Source organism: Hyperolius riggenbachi, chromosome 11, assembly GCF_040937935.1.
Source record: "Hyperolius riggenbachi isolate aHypRig1 chromosome 11, aHypRig1.pri, whole genome shotgun sequence".
Lineage (NCBI taxonomy): Eukaryota > Metazoa > Chordata > Amphibia > Anura > Hyperoliidae > Hyperolius > Hyperolius riggenbachi.
Window position 1 is genome coordinate 212,393,436 of NC_090656.1, and position 17,935 is coordinate 212,411,370.

At 46.2% G+C, this 17,935-nt stretch overlaps 1 protein-coding gene across 12 annotated transcripts in view; it reads left to right on the plus strand.

Moving 5' to 3' along the window:
- MICAL2 (microtubule associated monooxygenase, calponin and LIM domain containing 2) overlaps nucleotides 1-17,935 on the plus strand; it is a 367,727-nt gene that overhangs the window by 135,891 nt on the left and 213,901 nt on the right. For all 12 annotated transcript variants that reach the window (XM_068261193.1, XM_068261192.1, XM_068261195.1 and 9 more), the window contains exons 3-6: nucleotides 448-655; nucleotides 3,636-3,752; nucleotides 7,376-7,477; nucleotides 16,374-16,529. In XM_068261193.1, the coding sequence (XP_068117294.1) occupies nucleotides 448-655; nucleotides 3,636-3,752; nucleotides 7,376-7,477; nucleotides 16,374-16,529 (583 nt within the window). The remainder of the gene's footprint in view (nucleotides 1-447; nucleotides 656-3,635; nucleotides 3,753-7,375; nucleotides 7,478-16,373; nucleotides 16,530-17,935) is intronic.

Here is a 17,935-nt window from a genome sequence, read left to right on the forward strand (position 1 = left end):
CATTGTAAAAATGTTCTGCTCCCTGATTTACTTTTGTTTACTGAGAGTTCTATGCACAGAGGGAGATATTGCTTGCTTGGCAGTTAGAGACAGCCATTATTTCCCACAATGCAGCAAGGTTGACAGTCAGTAAACTGTCAGGACCATGGTCATGACATCACATTGTGGGAGGGGTCTCGCCACAATATCAGCCATTCAGATCCCCCTGATGATCTATTCGAAAAAAGGTAAAGATTTCTCTTTTCTCATAGGAAAGAGGGTATCAGCTACTGATTGGAATAAAGTTCAATCCTTGGTTAAAGTTCTTATTTAAAGCCTGCAGAAAAGATCTCTGCTCTCCGAGAAAATTCACATAACCCTGAAGATTTCTTAATCACCCCATAAATTATTATTTATTCTGTTTTTTGCCTTGCTTTCTACTAATGCTTACCTTTTTTTTCTCTGCAGTGCCTGATCATTGGAGGAGGTCCATGCGGACTGCGCACCGCCATCGAGCTGGCCTGCTTAGGCGCCAAAGTAGTTGTAGTAGAGAAAAGAGACACATTTTCCCGAAACAACGTCCTCCACCTGTGGCCATACACCATCCACGACCTGCGATGTCTGGGGGCCAAGAAGTTCTACGGCAAGTTCTGCGCAGGAGCCATCGATCACATCAGTAAGTGTCTGGGAATAATAACCCCCCTCCTTCTAGTGCCTAAAGCAAGCAACCCCCCCCCCCCAAAGCCTAACACTAACTCCCCCCCCCCCCCCGTGCCTAAAACAAACTCCCCTCCCCCCCCCTGCATAAAGCTTTGGACTAATCCCTCCCCCTCCCACCTAAAACTAATTGCACCCCCCCCACCTAAAACTACCCCCCTCCTAGTGCTCTCCCTCCTCCAATCCCCCCTGCCCTAAAACCCCAAACTACCCCCCCCCCCCCTCCTTTCAAGTGCCTAAAACTACCTTCCACCGCTTTATTCCTGACACTAACCCCCTTCCCCCTTTCAAGTGCCTAAAAGGAATGCTCCCACCTAATGCCTTATCCAAACTCCACCCCCCCCATCCCTGTGCCTAAAACTTAACATCCCCCACCCCCTTGAGTGTCTAAAAGTAACCTCCCCTTCCTAGCGCCTACACTAACCCTGGTGCCCAAACGACCGCTAGAGTTGCCGACTACGGCTACAACGAAGTCCAGCCCAGGCAGGGACGGATCTAGACCAAGTTGCGCCTGGGGTAAGGTCAGGTTTTGGCGCCTAAAGGTCAGGTTCTGGCGCCTAAACTGCCATTCCCCATCCAGTTTTGGCACCTAAAGGTCAGGTTTTGGCGCCTAAAGATCAGGTTTTAGAGCCTAAACTGCCATTCCCCATCCAAATTTTGCCGCCTTTTTAAGTATTCAACAAACTGCGCCTGGGGCAAAATACCCGCCTGCCCCCCCCTAGATCCGTCCCTGAGTCCAGGTACAGTTATTGCATCCTATGTAGTGCCAATTGGCTACTGTCTGCATCTGCACAACTCACCGCTTTGTCACCTGATTACCCTTAATTAACCCCGGCGTCTATTAGGCCGCTGCCGATCACCACACCCAAATTACCTAAACCATGGACAGATTCTCCATAAGGCACTGTAGGCTCATGCCTACAGGCGCCTGAGGATGGAAAGGCGTCTCACTCCCCTCCCTGAGTGCTTCCCTCCCTCCTTCCCTATGCAGAGTCCCGAGCAAAGCATAAATGACAGGTTACCCAACAAGCTGCATCCCACTGATGACAGCTCCTTTCAGCTGGGGGCATCTCTAGCTACCTTATATTTGGGGGCACCTCCAGCCCTACTGGGGGGCGGAGTCTAGGGTGCCAGGACATCTGTGCCTATAGGCTCCTGTGATGTAAATCCGGGCCTGACCTAAACCGATAGAGGGACCCTGCACAAACTATGGGCTGCAGGAGGATGCCGGGAGCCTGAAATCTGTACATTTATATCCCGCAGTAGTAAATCAGGCTCCTGGCATATGTACAGTAAATATAAATGTATATGAATATAAGGCACACACAGCTGCACAGTCATATGACTTGGCTGATCTGCCCCTCATGTGCCTCTGCAGCTGCCATCATCTGACCGTCATTCTATCCACAATGCTGCTGTATTCACTCGCCAGCGCTGGGCTTTTATTTCAGCCTGGGGTAAAAAACGTGTAATACTTTGTGCAAAAATGAATGAGCTTTAGGGATGGAACAATCTGCCTTTCATATGCAGAATTCCACTGAAGAGCCTGACTGAGGAGCACTGTAGGGTGGTGATATGTGTGTAATAGCAGGAAAATGGAAGGGGAGGGGAAATAATGTATAGAGTCGCCATACACTGCACATTTCCCAACACCTGTCTCACTGCAGCGTCAGCAGACAACTTGCAGATGGGAGTGTAAAATCTCCAGCCAATCAGCAGACAAGTCCAGGAGGTTGAAGGACCAACCTAACAAAAAAAAAAGTAAGCTGTTAAAACAGAACTGACAGGTTTTGGACTAATCCATCTCCTCATGGGGGATTCTCATGGTTTTCTTTGTTTTGCATTTCCTGAACGGCAGTTTCGTAAAGTCTGACTGACAAAATAGACTTGACAACTGCTGTTCAGGAAATGCTATTGAAAATAAAGAAAACCCTGAGAATCCCCCATAAGGAGATGGACTAGTCCAAAACCTGTCTGCTCTATCAAATTGTAACTGCTTACTTTTTTTCGCTGGAGTGATCCTTTAAAATTAGCTAGAAGATCTCCAGATGAAATTTCTGGGTAGTCTGTACACTGGAGAAAGTTTAGATTCTAATGCCTTGTACACACGATGCAATTTTCCATCAGATTGCCGGTCAAATCGATTCTTTTCAACAGATCCGATCTGATTCCTGATCGTTTTTCTGATTGACTTTCTGAACACTTCTATGCAATAATGATCACAAAAACGAACAGAAATCAGATCGGATCTGTCGGAAATTATCAATTCGTCAATCTGATGAAAAATTGCATCGTGTGCATAAGGGTGCCCACACATTATTCGATTTGCGGCATCGATATCCGGCTGATTCTATCGTATTGACTAAATCTGGCAGAGATCGATGCCACAACTTGAACCATCCATCGTTGGCCGAAATCAGATCAGTTGCGCAGCGGTAACTACGTTAGTTTTCCAGTCTTCCCCCAAGTGTACATGTATCCCCCCCCCCCCCCCCCCTCCCCTGCTGGGCCCATGGTGAGTGTTGCACGCTCGCCTGTCATGCTGGCGCCACTCCTCACTTCTTCCTGTGCCTGGCACCTCCTGAGCCTGAGGACATTCTCCTGACCAAGTACAGCCAAGGCCTGTTAAGAACCTAAGCTCAGGTCTCAGACACACCCCTCGTGAGCTTGCGGAGCTAAACAGACTGTCATGATGTCACCACATCACCCCTCCCCCTGGGCCTGGACCTGTTGGCAAAGAAAAAACTAAAATAAAATGGTAATAGGAACTGAAATTGTAACCTTAGTTTACATTACAGATTGTGCATGAACGGGGGGTGACGTGCGTTCTGTATATACAGCATGATGATTTAATGATGGAGTTGTTTTAATGATGTGTAGCTCTGCATGAACCTGCCGCCGCTTCTTGTGAAATCACCGGCCGCCTTGTGTCCCTGCAGGTATTTGGCAGCTTCAGCTCATGTTGTTCAAGATTGCGTTGCTGCACGGCATCGAGATCCACGTGAACGTCGAGTTCGTCAAACTCCTGGAGCCGCCGGAGGATCAGGAGAGCCAGAGTATGTTGTGGCTTCATTTTACTTCACAGCTGTTTCTAAAATCGCCTGTTATGGAGAGCCTTTTGTGATCCATAATAGTGGCCACAGGTGTTTCAGTAACTGACACGCCTTTCGCTATGGTAAAAGTCCACTAACGTAAAAAAGGTGGCCACTAACAATACAATTTGCCGAATGAACATTCATGAACGATTCTTTGTATGAACGATCAGATTATTTGGGAAAACTAATGTCCAAAAATCTCCTATCCAATCAGATTGATGGGATCAGTTTAAAAATCTGGTCGATTTTCATTAATCTGATCAGATTGGTTAGGAGGTTTTTGTCCATTAGTGGTTCCAAACGATCATTTCCAATCGTTCATACAAAGAATCGTTTATAAACGATTGTTCGGCAAATTGTATCATTAGTGACCACCTATTAGTTTTAATCCACATCGATCAATTTACTTCTTAAAAACTGCAAGAGGAAAGACTGAATCCTCCAGAAAGTTACCAAAATGAAATGAGTGTTGATTTTTTTTTTTTAAACACACCTAAAGTGAGAGGGATATGGAGGCTGCCATATCAATTTCAGTTTAACCAATGCACATTGCCTGCAGTTCTGCTGATCCTCTGCCTCTAACACGTTTATCCATAGACCTTGAACACGTATGCAGCAGATCAGTCATAAACATCTGTAATATGTCTGGGTTAGCAGCATGCTTGTATCATGTGTGTAATTCAGACACTGTTAGGCTGTAGACTCACTGTTAGCGCTTTTCTGACCATCAGCGCTTTCTAAACGTTTTTTATTTTTAAATGCTGCCATTGACTTGCATTAAAATCATGGTGAAATCGCAGTAAAATTGCCACAATCGCGATTTTTGGGAAAAATTGTGATTGTGACAATTTTGCCTGAAACGTATGTTAGGTGAACTTAGAGGCCCTACTGATTCGGCAGTTTATGGATCTATCCTTTTTCGTCTTGAGATATCAGTGACAGTAATTACTGCAGTGATGCCGTGGCAGTTGCCAGTTTTCACGGTCAGGACAGTGATACGCTTGGCCAGCTCCCCCAATGCTGACCGACCTGTTTCGCCATCTCCTGGTAGCTGCCAGTCTGTGCCTGGATCAGAATCGCACTGCTTCTCTCATCCTTCTAAAGATAAATCAGGGCGACGTGATGAAGGCAGAACGGGCTCACATAATCATTACAAAGTGATGACAAAGAGGTATTCTGGGAGATTCTGCAACCAGAGAGAAGGGGCGGTGATATCGGACGCTAATGCGGGCATAAATCATGTCCCGTTAAGCCCACGTGTCTCTCCTCACCTAGCACAGCGAGGAGCCAGAGGATCTTAAAATTTCTGCTGGATGCTTGTTGTCCCATTAGAAACAGAAGTCAACCATATCCAGAACTGAACATGGCACATTCTCAAGCAATCATGCTGATAAGTGTCAATAAGCTTGTGTGGGCAGGGCTCTCTCTCCTGTTGTATTTTGGTCTTGCTTTATTTGCTGACTGACCATTTAGGACAAATATCACATTAAAATTGTAAAATGTAACCCTTTAGCAGCCAATTTATTTAGAGGCTTGTTAGTGCCCCAGGCCAATTTATTTTAACTTTTTTTTTCTTTTTTTTATTTCTTATTTGTTACATTTCCGTGTTTCTAATTAGTGCTTCTGTAATGTATAGATAGTATTTATAGTCACTTGTCACTAGAGGGCAGTGTGAGACAATGACAGAGGACTTCTGCTTTCAGTTTCTATATTTTCTGCTAGTAGAAAGAGATCAAAGTTTTCCAAGAATTTACAGCACGTCGAGTTCTGCTGACTGAAGTCAAAAGCAGGGCACTTATCTCAAACGAGATAAGGGCTAGTTCACACTACGTCCGGAAACGTATCCGTGTCTCGATATTTTAAACCGCATCAAACCCGGAGACACGGATAGCGATGTTTAAAATAGCAGCTGTCTTCAACCAAACAAAAAATGGATCCATATGCGTTTGTGGGCAGGACGGGGGTGGCAGCGGTCGGCGGGGAGGTGGTACGTCCCCCCCCCCCTCCCTCACCTGGGTCCCCCGTCCCCGCTACCCCCTCCAGCCAGTTTCCCCTAAAGTTTTTCAAATGTAGTAAAGTGGAGAGCTTACCTCCTCCTCCTTGTACTTCCTCCGCTTGCCGCATCACTGCCTGCAATACCGCCCTCCGAAGTATAGAGGCAGTGACGCAGCGAGCGGAGGAAGTACAAGGAGGAGGAGGTAAGCTCACCGCTCTTCTACATTTGAAAAACTTAAGGGGAAAGCTAGCTGGAGGGGGTAGTGGGGACCGGGGGACCCAGGTGAGGGGGGGGAGGGGGAGGGAACGTCCCTGCTGACCGCTGCCACCCCCATCCTGCCTGCTACCCCCACCATCCAAAACGCAAATGGATCATGCTGCAAAAAGCATCACCGACTGCAGGCTCCGTTCTGCAACCGTGCCTAGTGTGGACCTAGCCAAAGCTGCCAATGAGTTAAAATGCATAGATATAAAATGTACATTTCTACCAGAATAAAATGCACTATAAATTACTTTTTTCCTATGTTGCTGTCACTTACAGCAGGTTATAAAAAGCTGACAGAGTTTTTGGACTAGTCCATAATTTCATGGGGAATTCTCAGTATTTCCTTTATTCTTTACAAGAGCACAGAAAGATCTGTACACAGACATCAGCCACCCTCCCTACTTGTTGGCACACTATTTTGGCAGTAGGACTGAGCAACTGCCGTTCGGTGAGTGCATTTGAAAATAGATCACGGATAATCCCCCCTGAGGAGATGGGAGTAGTCCAAACCCTGTCAGATTTTCACTTCCTAGTGTAAGTGACAGGGACATAGGAAAAAAGTAATGTATAGTGCATTTTACTCTAGGATTCTAGGAGAAAAGTACATTTTATATGCATTTTATAATTTTTCCTGATAGTGGTCCTTTAATGTTTATTTATTATGAGATGTGCTATGCAATACAATTGTACTTTGATCCACAATGCTCTTGTATGTCTAATTAACTCGCTAGTCCAGAGCAGGATCATACACCAGGCAACCTAGGCATCTGCCTGGGGCCTAGTGGGCATCAAGGGGCCAAGCCGCTACCTTCTTTTAACCTTCTCCTACCTCCGTTAACCAAAAAACTTTGGGGGTAGCGATGTACCTTGTACACCTTGCGTTAGGCCCACTTTCATCATGATCCTTTTCTATCGCTAGTTAAATAGTTAATAGTACAGCACCACGTAATACGTGGCTGCTATAAAAATCAATAATAATACTTGTAAGTATTAATTATGGATATTAGCTTTTGAAATTAACTTTTCAACCATCTAAACAGATAAACAGCACTCCTATGTATTTCCTGTTACCACAGATGAGGCCTTACCACCAACTTCCTGTCACCAAAGAGCCCGCTGCCTCACGTGGACGCGTGGCTTCTACTGTAATGCAGGGATGCTGGGAAATGTCAACTGGCATCTTTTGTTCTTTCTCCCCTCTATATTCACATATTGTCCTAATTGCGATTAGATTTTTGCCTTTCTTCACTTTAAGGTTTTGTTGGTCTTTACTATGTAGATGAAACCGTTTTAGTACTGTAATTTGTTTCCTGTCTTTTTGCAGAGATTGGTTGGAGGGCCGAGTATCTTCCCCAAGATCACCCGTTGTCTGAGTATGAGTTTGATGTGATTATCGGGGCCGACGGGCGTAGAAATACTCTCGAAGGTAAGGGACATGTGCCTTTGATGGATTCCAGGAACAAAGGATTGAAGAAAGGTGGAGTAAAGGCAGTCTGTAATTTTACCACTGCAGAATGCTTATTGCTGACAGGGATCAGAACCTGATCACTTCAGTCCCAGTTCTGGCCCGAGTGATGTACAGACGCCTCGCAAGGCTACAGCCATGTGACGTGTTGTTATTGGTGGGGAGGATGGATGACCTCATGACGTATGATGGGCGGTTTCTGGCGGGTGGGGTAAAGCGGGTAACTTTCAGTGATACGTTTAGGAGGCTGCTGTACGCTGGCTAGATTCTCAGCTGAGAAAGCCCCAACAAACCCCCCACCCCTGAGGAACTGTAGTCAAAATAACGTAATTAATAAAATGTGTTTTTATTTTTACAATAATCCTTTATGTATTATTTAGCCATTGTAAAATCCTTCCTCGTCCCAATTTTATGTTCTGAAATTGATCACTGGTGGGGACATCTTTAGTTCTGCCAGGTGATCTGTACTGTACTGAGAGTTCTATGCGCAGAGGGAGATACTGCTGACTTAACAGTTGGAAAAAGCTGTTATTTCCCACAATGCAATGAGGTTCACAGACAGCAAACTGTCAGTACCATGGTCTTGACATCACACTGTGGGAGGGGTTCCACCACAATATCAGTCATACAGCGCCCCCTGATGATCCGTTCGAGAAAAGGAATGATTTCTCGTGGGAAAGGGGGTATCGGCTACTGATTGGGATGAAGTTCTCTTCTTGGTTACAGTTCCCTGTTATCTGGGATTTTGCCGCATTTGGCTACAGGCTGGCCATTTTTATTTGACTTCTAGGTCTGCTTTACATGTGGCCGATCTGAGAAAATCTGCTTTCAATCTCCATGAATAGCGCATCCCCGTCTATAATTATAGACAGAAACACTATTATTTTTAGGACCGGCGTGGTGTTAATTTTAGCCCAACAAATGCTGCGTTTTAAATGATTTCTTGCCTCAATGTGTATCTGGCGGGATGGAGTCGCGGCATCATACAAGCGATCATTATCCACACCCTGCTAATGCCTCTCGTAACACGTGCGCATCCTCCGCCTTGCATCCTGCTAATTACAGGGTAATCCCCTCAATGGCAGCGATTTGTCTCTGGATGTTTACAGCAGCTCCCGACCTCAAGCTGAGTGAATCAGCCAACGGTGCGTCCCGTCCAGCGATTACAGCAAGTGCTATAAAAACACAGAAAGTGCTCTCAGCTCAAGTGTTGGCTCATACCCTGGGCTTTCTCCAGCCCCATGAGCACCGATGCGTCCCTCGCCGTCCTCCCGAGTGCCTCCGTTCAGCTGTAATCAGTCCCGGTAATCTGGCTCAGTAGCAGCAGTCAGGTCTTCTGCGCATGCGTGGAGGGGCCGCACATGCGCAGAAGAGCCGACTGGCGAGAGTGAGCCAGATTACTGGGACAGATACCAGGAGACTGGAGCCACGCGGGAGGACGGCGAGGGACGCATCGGTGCTCATGGGGCTGGAGGAAACCCCGGGTAAGTATAAAATCTTTTTACTTGCCCATCTCAGGTACACTTTAAGGTGGTCATGCACCATTCGACTTGGGGGCTGATCGACCATCCAATCCAATGATTAACCCATTCGTGTTCCGTCGTTTTCACTTGAGCAATGTTCACCTCCCATTCATTCGCCTATAACTTTATCACTACTTATCACAATGAACTGATCTATATCTTGTTTTTTCCGCCACCAATTAGGCTTTCTTTGGGGGGTACATTTTGCTAAGAGCCACTTTACTGTAAATGCATTTTAACAGGAAGAATAAGAAAAAAACTGAAAAAATTCATTATTTCTCCGTTTTTGGCCATTATAGTTGTAAAATAATACATGCCTCCATAATTAAAACACACGTATTGTATTTGCCCATATGTCCCGGTTATTACACTGTTAAAATTATGTCCCTATTTATATATGATCCGTCAAACAATCCGTTGTTTTTATGTTTTTATTCTGTATCATCTATCTTCATGTCTATCTGTAATTGAGATTGGTTTGATCAGTATTTACATGTAAATGGCTGAATATTCCTGATATGCACACGTCCTGTTGGATTGTATTAATATTTTATGTTAATAAAAAGAATAAAAAAAAATTATGTCCCTATCACAATGTATGGCGACAATATTTTATTTGGAAATAAAGGTGCATTTTTTCCGTTTTGCATCTATCACTATTTACAAGTTTAAAATAAAAAAAATATAGAAATATTTTATCTTTAGATTGATTTAAAAAGTTTAGACCCTTAGGTAAATATTTACATGTTGTTTTTTTTTATTGTAATGATTTTTTATTTTTTTTTATATTAAACAATTTATTTGGGTATTTTTGGGAGGGTGGGATGTAAACAATAGTTTTATAATGTAAATGTGTGTTTTTTATTTTTTTTACTTTTAGTTGTAGTTTTACTTTTTGGCCACAAGATGGCGGCCAAGAGTTTTTTTACAGGTCACTCTAAGCGTAACATACGCTTAGAGGGACGCATGGGGGACGCAACAGCCAGAAAAAGCGAAGCTTCCGAGAGAAGCTGTCGCTTTTTCAGCGGGGGAGAGGAATCCGTGATCGGGCACCATAGCCCGATTCACTGATTGCCTGGCTAACGAACCGCGGGCCGGGAGCGAGCGCGTGCACGCGCTCGATCGGCCGCGGGAGCGCGCATGGTTCCTGGACATAGTTTCTACGTCCAGGAACCAAAATAGGTTAATATGGAATCAGATGAAAATCGGTGCCGCCAAGAGCATGCTTAGTTGACAGTGCAACCAATTTCAGGCTGAAATTGGTTGCATGTATCGAATGGACATGCTGCAAAATTTCGGGCTGAAGTGCTCGTTCGGGTGCACGTTGGTAAAGGCTTGCAATTTCTGGATGAGCAGTGAACGTGACAGAATCCCCGGCGCTGTCCCTCACAGTGCTCCACGTGGTTGCCGGCATAACATGGGTGCGTGTATGTCTTCACACTAGTGCCTACGTGCAATATGCCAGCAACCCTGTGGGGCGAATGTGTGTGAGGAAGAGGACCGAGACAGTGAAGGACACCAACCGATATTCATGCACCGGGGGAGGGGGGGGGGTTACGGGGCTCTTTTTACGCTAGTGGGGACAGAGCTGGAGCGACAGGGTGGCGTCACTAGGCAGATTTCTGAAAGATTTCATGTTGATATCGATCGGGAATGGGCCTGCAGTTTGTGGCGGCCACTGATCTCTCTCTGATCAGTTCGGATCAGTGACTAATATGTCTTTTGGTCGATCTGCCTCCAAAATCGCCTACGCCGTGGATTATGCAGTAATGCAAGTCAAAGGGCGATGCAGTAAGTGTGCATAACGGGAGTGCGGTGCAACGCCGTGTGCCTGATTGGACCGACGGGAATCCCAGTGACGTAATCCTGCACAGCACTGAACAGGGGACGGCGCGATGCATATGCCGCTGTCACCACACCGTGGCGCAGGCTCATATGAAGACTGGTGGTTTATAATCTTAGGTGTGCAACCGGCCTTAAAGTCCTGGAGAGACCGTGCTTGCCACTCAGCGAGATGTAGTCAGGACTCGAGCAGTAGAGTGCATCGCTGTTCCTGGAGAGACCGTGCTTGTCACTCAGCGAGGTGTAGTCAGGACTCGAGCAGTAGAGTGCATCGCTGTTCCTGGAGAGACTATGCTTGTCACTCAGCGAGGCGTAGTCGGGACTCGAGCAGTAGAGTGCATCGCTGTTCCTGGAGAGACCGTGCTTGTCACTCAGTGGTGTGTAGTCCAGGCAGTAGAGTGCGTCGCTGTTCCTGGAGAGACCGAGGTGTAGTCGGGCAGTAGAGTGCGTCGCTGTTCCTGGAGAGACCATGCTTGTCACTCAGCGAGGCGTACTCGGGCAGTAGAGTGTGTCGCTGTTACTGGAGAGACTATGCTTGTCACTCAGCGAGGTGTAGTCCAGGAAGTAGAGTGTGTCGCTGTTCCTGGAGAGACCGTGCTTGTCACTCAGCGAGGTGTAGTCAGGCAGTAGAGTGCGTCACTGTTACTGGAGAGACCGTGCTTGTCACTCAGCGAGGTGTAGTCAGGCAGTAGAGTGCGTCACTGTTACTGGAGAGACCGTGCTTGTCACTCAGCGAGGTGTACTCAGGCAGTAGCGTGCGTCGCTGTTCCTGGAGAGACCGTGCTTGTCACTCAGCGAGGTGTACTCAGGCAGTAGAGTGCGTCGCTGTTCCTGGAGAGACCGTGCTTGTCACTCAGCGAGGTGTAGTCGGGCAGTAGAGTGCGCCGCTGTTCCTGGAGAGACCGTGCTTGTCACTCAGCAAGGTGTAGTCCAGGAAGTAGAGTGTGTCGCTGTTCCTGGAGAGACCGTGCTTGTCACTCAGCGAGGTGTAGTCAGGCAGTAGAGTGCGTCACTGTTACTGGAGAGACCGTGCTTGTCACTCAGCGAGGTGTAGTCAGGCAGTAGAGTGCGTCACTGTTACTGGAGAGACCGTGCTTGTCACTCAGCGAGGTGTAGTCGGGCAGTAGAGTGCGCCGCTGTTCCTGGAGAGACCGTGCTTGTCACTCAGCGAGGTGTAGTCAGGCAGTAGAGTGCGCCGCTGTTCCTGGAGAGACCGTGCTTGTCACTCAGCGAGGTGTAGTCAGGCAGTAGAGTGCGTCACTGTTACAGGAGAGACCGTGCTTGTCACTCAGCGAGGTGTAGTCAGGCAGTAGAGTGCGTCACTGTTACTGGAGAGACCGTGCTTTGCTGGAGACAGCAGTGCGTTGCTGTTCCTGGAGAGACTAGTAGAGTGCGTCGGGTGGAGACAGCAGTGCGTTGCTGTTCCTGGAGAGACTATGCTTGTCACTCAGTGAGGTGTAGTAGGGCAGTAGAGTGCGTCACTGTTACTGGAGAGACCGTGCTTTGCTGGAGACAGCAGTGCGTTGCTGTTCCTGGAGAGACTAGTAGAGTGCGTCGGGTGGAGACAGCAGTGCGTTGCTGTTCCTGGAGAGACTATGCTTGTCACTCAGTGAGGTGTAGTAGGGCAGTAGAGTGCATTGCTGTTCCTGGAGAGACCGTGCTTGTCACTCAGCGAGGTGTAGTCAGGCAGTAGAGTGCGCCGCTGTTCCTGGAGAGACCGTGCTTGTCACTCAGCGAGGTGTAGTCAGGCAGTAGAGTGCGTCACTGTTACTGGAGAGACCGTGCTTTGCTGGAGACAGCAGTGCGTTGCTGTTCCTGGAGAGACTAGTAGAGTGCGTCGGGTGGAGACAGCAGTGCGTTGCTGTTCCTGGAGAGACTATGCTTGTCACTCAGTGAGGTGTAGTAGGGCAGTAGAGTGCATTGCTGTTCCTGGAGAGACCGTACTTGTCACTCAGCGAGGTATAGTCGGGCAGTAGAGTGTGTCGCTGTTACTGGAGAGACTATGCTTGTCACTCAGCGAGGTGTAGTAGGGCAGTAGAGTGCGTCGCTGTTCCTGGAGACACCGTACTTGTTACTCAGGGAGGTGTAGTCGGGCAGTAGAGTGCGTCGCTGTTCCTGGAGACACCGTGCTTGTCACTCAGGAAGGTGTCCTCCAGCCTAGTCACCTCCTCTCACTCTCGCATCCAAGACTTCTCACGGGCGGTCCCTCTCCTTTGGAACTCTCTCCCTCAGCCGGTTCGTCATGCCACGAGTCTGGAAACCTTCAAACGTACTCTGAAAACACACCTGTTCAGAAAAGCCTATAATTTGCTATAGGCAGCACTGAAGGCACACTGGCTCACCCACTAATCCTGGTGTTTCCTTCCCCTTTGTTTCCTCCCCACTACCCTCTAGATTGTAAGCTCGCAAGGGCAGGGACCTCCTCCTAGTGTTTCTCATACTGCTGTAATTTTAACATATGTATATGTACCAACTACATATCAACTATGTATGTATCTGTATTTATTCTATTCAATGTCATGACTGTACAGTGTCTTGTATTTCTTATGTATATTTGTTCCCCATTATTTGTTTGTACTATGTACAGCGCTACGGAAGATGTTGGCGCTATATAAATAAAAAATAATAATAATAATAAGTGTAGTCGGGCAGTACAGTGCGTCGGGTGGAGACAGCAGCCGTCTCTGAATCAGTCTGACAAGGATGATCAAACAGCAGCTCACTCGCTTTGTATAAGACAATAGCTGGGCTTGTAATCCTATAAAAATGTCATTAGCAATAACCAGACTCCTTGTTCAGACCAATCTATCACAGATGAGTCTTTCTGGCAATAATCAGTGTTCTATAAATACATAATAATAACAAACCTACCTTTATCCGTGTGTGATTAAAATAACTTAAAATAAGGGCCCTTTTCCACTTGTAAGTGCAATTGCAAATGTACTTCTTTTTCGACTTGCTGCGGTTGCGACATAAACCATGGTGAGCAAAACACGATCGCACCAATAATCGTGCAGTCCGGCAATTGCGATTTGCAGTAAATTGAAACGCACTCATGGAAAAGTGCATCGCCATTTACATGTAAATGATGGTGCACTAGCGATTGGCAAAACACAGGTTTTTTTAAGCTGATCGTGGCTAGTAGAAAAAGGGCCCTAACTTCCTGTTCAATATTACATTATACTTGCATGAATTATTTTGCCTGTAAGATACTGTTATGTCGCCCCCAGTCTGTACAGTATAATTTTTTTTACACTATTCTTAAAAAGAATCTGTATTAAGAAACCTTAAAAGTGCCAACCTTAAAGAGACTCTGTATAAAACAAACAAACAAAAAACGCCCTTGGGGGGTACTCGCCTCTGGTGGGGGAAGTCTCCTATCGAGGCTGCCCTGTCCTCCTGTGTCCCACGGTGGCAGCAATACAGCTTCCCGAACGGCTGGGATGTAAATATTTACCTTCCCGCCTCTAGCGCAGGCTCAGTATCGGCTTTCCGCTCGGAGATAGGCAGAAATAGCGATCGCTGTCGGTTCGCTCTACTGCGCAGGCGCAAGTCTCCTGTGCCTGCGCAGTAGAGCGGACTCGACTGGGATCGGCTATTTCCAAGCGGAGAGCCGCAACAGCGCCACCCGCTGCAGCCGGGAAGGTACGTATTCACATCCCAGCCGTTCGTGGAGCTGTATCGCTGCCGCCGTGGGATGGAGGAGGACGGAGGCAGCCTCGATAGGATCCAGAGGCTTTCCCCACCAGAGGTGAGTACTCCCCAAGGGCATTTTTTTTTTTAATACAGAGTCTCTTTTAGGTTGCCACTAACGATTCAATTTGCTGAACGATCGTTACGAATGATTCTTTGTATGAATGATCGGAAATGGTCCTTTTAGACCACTAATTGACAAAAATTGCCTAATCAATCTGATCAGATGAATGAAATCAATCCAGTTTTTGTCCATTATGGTGGCCACTAATGATCCAATCTTTTTTCTCCAATTTTACCAAATCTATGTAGTAGAAGGGTAAACTGAGTAAATATATTGAGTGGATAATTTAGGCAGTCCCTTATAGGAGTGGTAAGATTGGACGAAAAAATTTCAATCATTAGTTGCCACCTTAAGTGGTACCAAATGGTAATTTCCAACTGTTCATACGAAGAATCATTCATAAATGATTGTACCGCAAATTGTATTGTTAGTGTTTCCACTGCAGTTCCTGTTTAAACCCCACCTGAACTGTACGTAAAAGTGTTGACTTCGAATTACCTGGGGCTTCTCTCAGCCCCCTGCAGTGTCGGCATCCTCTGATCCGCCTATTTGCGCCGCTGGCAGCTCTGAAATTCCTGAGACCGGAACTCCAGTTAGACCAACTATGCATGCTCCGTCCTGTCCGCGCATGCTTCATCGGACTCCTGTCACCGGACGTATACCCAGTTCTCAAAAGAATGAACCAAAAGTGCAGAATGCTACCGGCGATGGGAATGGAATTGTGAAGTGTGCATGGATGAGACTGTCCAGTGAAGCTCTAGTAGCAGGAATTTTAAAGATGACAGCGGGAGAGCAGATGGGACCCAGAGGACGCTGAGGGACCTAATGGACTATGTGGGGCTGGAAGAAGTCATTTTTTTTTACGCACAGTTCAGGTGTGCTTTAAAGAGAAACCGTAACTAAGAATTAAACTTCATCCCAATCAGTAGCTGATACCCCCCTTCCCATTAGAAATCTTTACCTTTTCACAAACAAATCATCAGGGGGCTCTGTATGGCTGATATTGTGGTGAAACCCCTCCCACAGTGTGATGTCAGGACCATGATTCTGACATCACATTGTGGGAGCCTTATTGCATTGTGGGAAATAACAGCTGTTTCCAGCTGCCCAAAAAGCAAGCACCTCCTTACACTGACATCACCTGCCAGCAGTAAAAATGTCACCATGTGATAAATGTCAGAATGTAAATCAGGGAGAGGAAAGATTTTACAATGGGCAAACACTGACTAAATCATTTATATATAATTATTGTAACAATTAAGAACTTTTTTTATTACATTTTTTTCCATGGAGTTCCTCTTTAAGCAACTGCCAAGCCAAATTCCTTGTAAGTGTGCACTTATTTGGCCAAATAAAATGACTCTACTTTGATGATTCTGAAGAAGAAAAAGCCTGCAGTTACCTCCACTACCTCTTCATCTATTCAGAAATTATTATTAGGAAAAGTTATTAATGTAGCATTTTATGTTGAGAATCTAGCCAGCTTTTGCACTTTGTTCTTTAACCTTCGTCTACAACTCTTCCTCCCTTTTTTCTACAAATTATACTGGTAGATTATTGGCTTTCCCCCTCACTGGCCTCAGATTGTGGAAACAATATTAGATTGTGAGCCTGGCTGAAGGGTAGTAGTTTATTGATGTGAGTTATGAACTTGAGGTGGAAACATGTGTCAGCTCTATATAAATTATTAGCATTAATCTTTCGTCATAATTCACTCTCGATTTCTTTATTGCAGGTTTCCGAAGGAAGGAATTCCGGGGGAAACTGGCCATCGCCATCACCGCCAACTTCATCAACAGGAACACAACGGCGGAAGCCAAGGTGGAGGAGATTAGCGGCGTGGCCTTTATCTTCAACCAGAAATTCTTCCAAGAGTTGAAGGAAGAAACAGGTTTGTCTTCATTCTGCAGCTGACAGTAAACACAGGCGGATCATAGCTCCGGCTCCTCCGCTTTGTCTTTTAGGGGTGACCGATAGTTCAGGAGGTGCATAAATAGATTTTACCTGACACAGAGACTCATTGATGGAGTGCAGAGGCAGCTTATAAGCTGAACTGTGGCTATGCATTTAAACCCATAATTAAATACAGACGGATGAGCAGTCTTATGTGCAAGAGAATTTGTGATTCAGACAGCCCTCCTGCTCAGCACAGCCAGTTTAGCGACCTCACTGTTCTACCCTTAAGTTAAGCAGCACAGTATGGTCACAGTCCCGCCCCCTTATTGGTGGGTGGAGAGTTAAATAGAGTCAGTAAACTGATTACTTATCTCTGCTTGCTCTTTGTGCCAACAAGTTTTTTGCATGTATTGGTCCAGTGTCTATAAACTGGACACTCTGCAAGTTTATAGACACTGGACCAATACATCTTGAAATGGCATAGTTAACTACTTGTATCTGTCTTTACATCAACCTCCTGCACCCTCCGATGAAGCATCAATTATCGAGTGGGAGGAGCCAGCACTATTAGCTCATCAGGCTCCTCTGTAATGCTAGGTACACACCATACAATTTTCTGTTAGATTTACCTGTGGACATGTTGGGGAAAAAAAAATCTATCTGGCAGGTAAATCTAACAGAAAATTGTGTGGTGTGTACCAAGCAGCCTTTGATGAATTGATGCAACAATGCAAAAAACTTGCAACAGTGAGGTAATGCTGGGAATACACCCTAAGTTTTTTTTTTCAGCAGATAGATTGTTTGATAGATAATTTCCGACATGTCTGATCTTATTTTCGTTAGTTTTTATGATCAATTCCTCATAGGATTGAATGGAAATTGATAAGAAAAGATAAAAAAATCGATCGGAAAATCGATCAAAAAATCAATCGGACAACTAAGGCCCGGTTCACACTTGCGGTTTAGTAAAAACCGCACCGGATGTCCGGACCGCACCGTATCCGGTATTTGCATCCGGTTTCCGTGCGGTGTGAACACGGTTGCGGTCCGGATCCGGTTTCTTAAGGAGATAACATCCTTTTAATTACCTGGGGTCTGGGAGGTCAGCAGAAGGGTCTGGGGTCATTGTTGGAGACAGGTGGACGTGTGGAGACCATCCGTGGATACAGAGACTGCAGTTGGGACCATGGATCCAGGCATTTACTCGTAAACCTGGGAATTCTCTCTGTTGTTACTCGTAAACCTGGGAATTCTCTCTGTTGTTCGCCTCCTTCAGCAGACATGTTGCTGGCAAAAAGAGCTCCAGCATGAAATCGCTGCTGCCCCACTCTTCGCTGGGCCCATGTGGTCCCCATCCAAAATGCATAGGAAGTGGGGTAGAACGTCCGGTTTTTGTAGCCA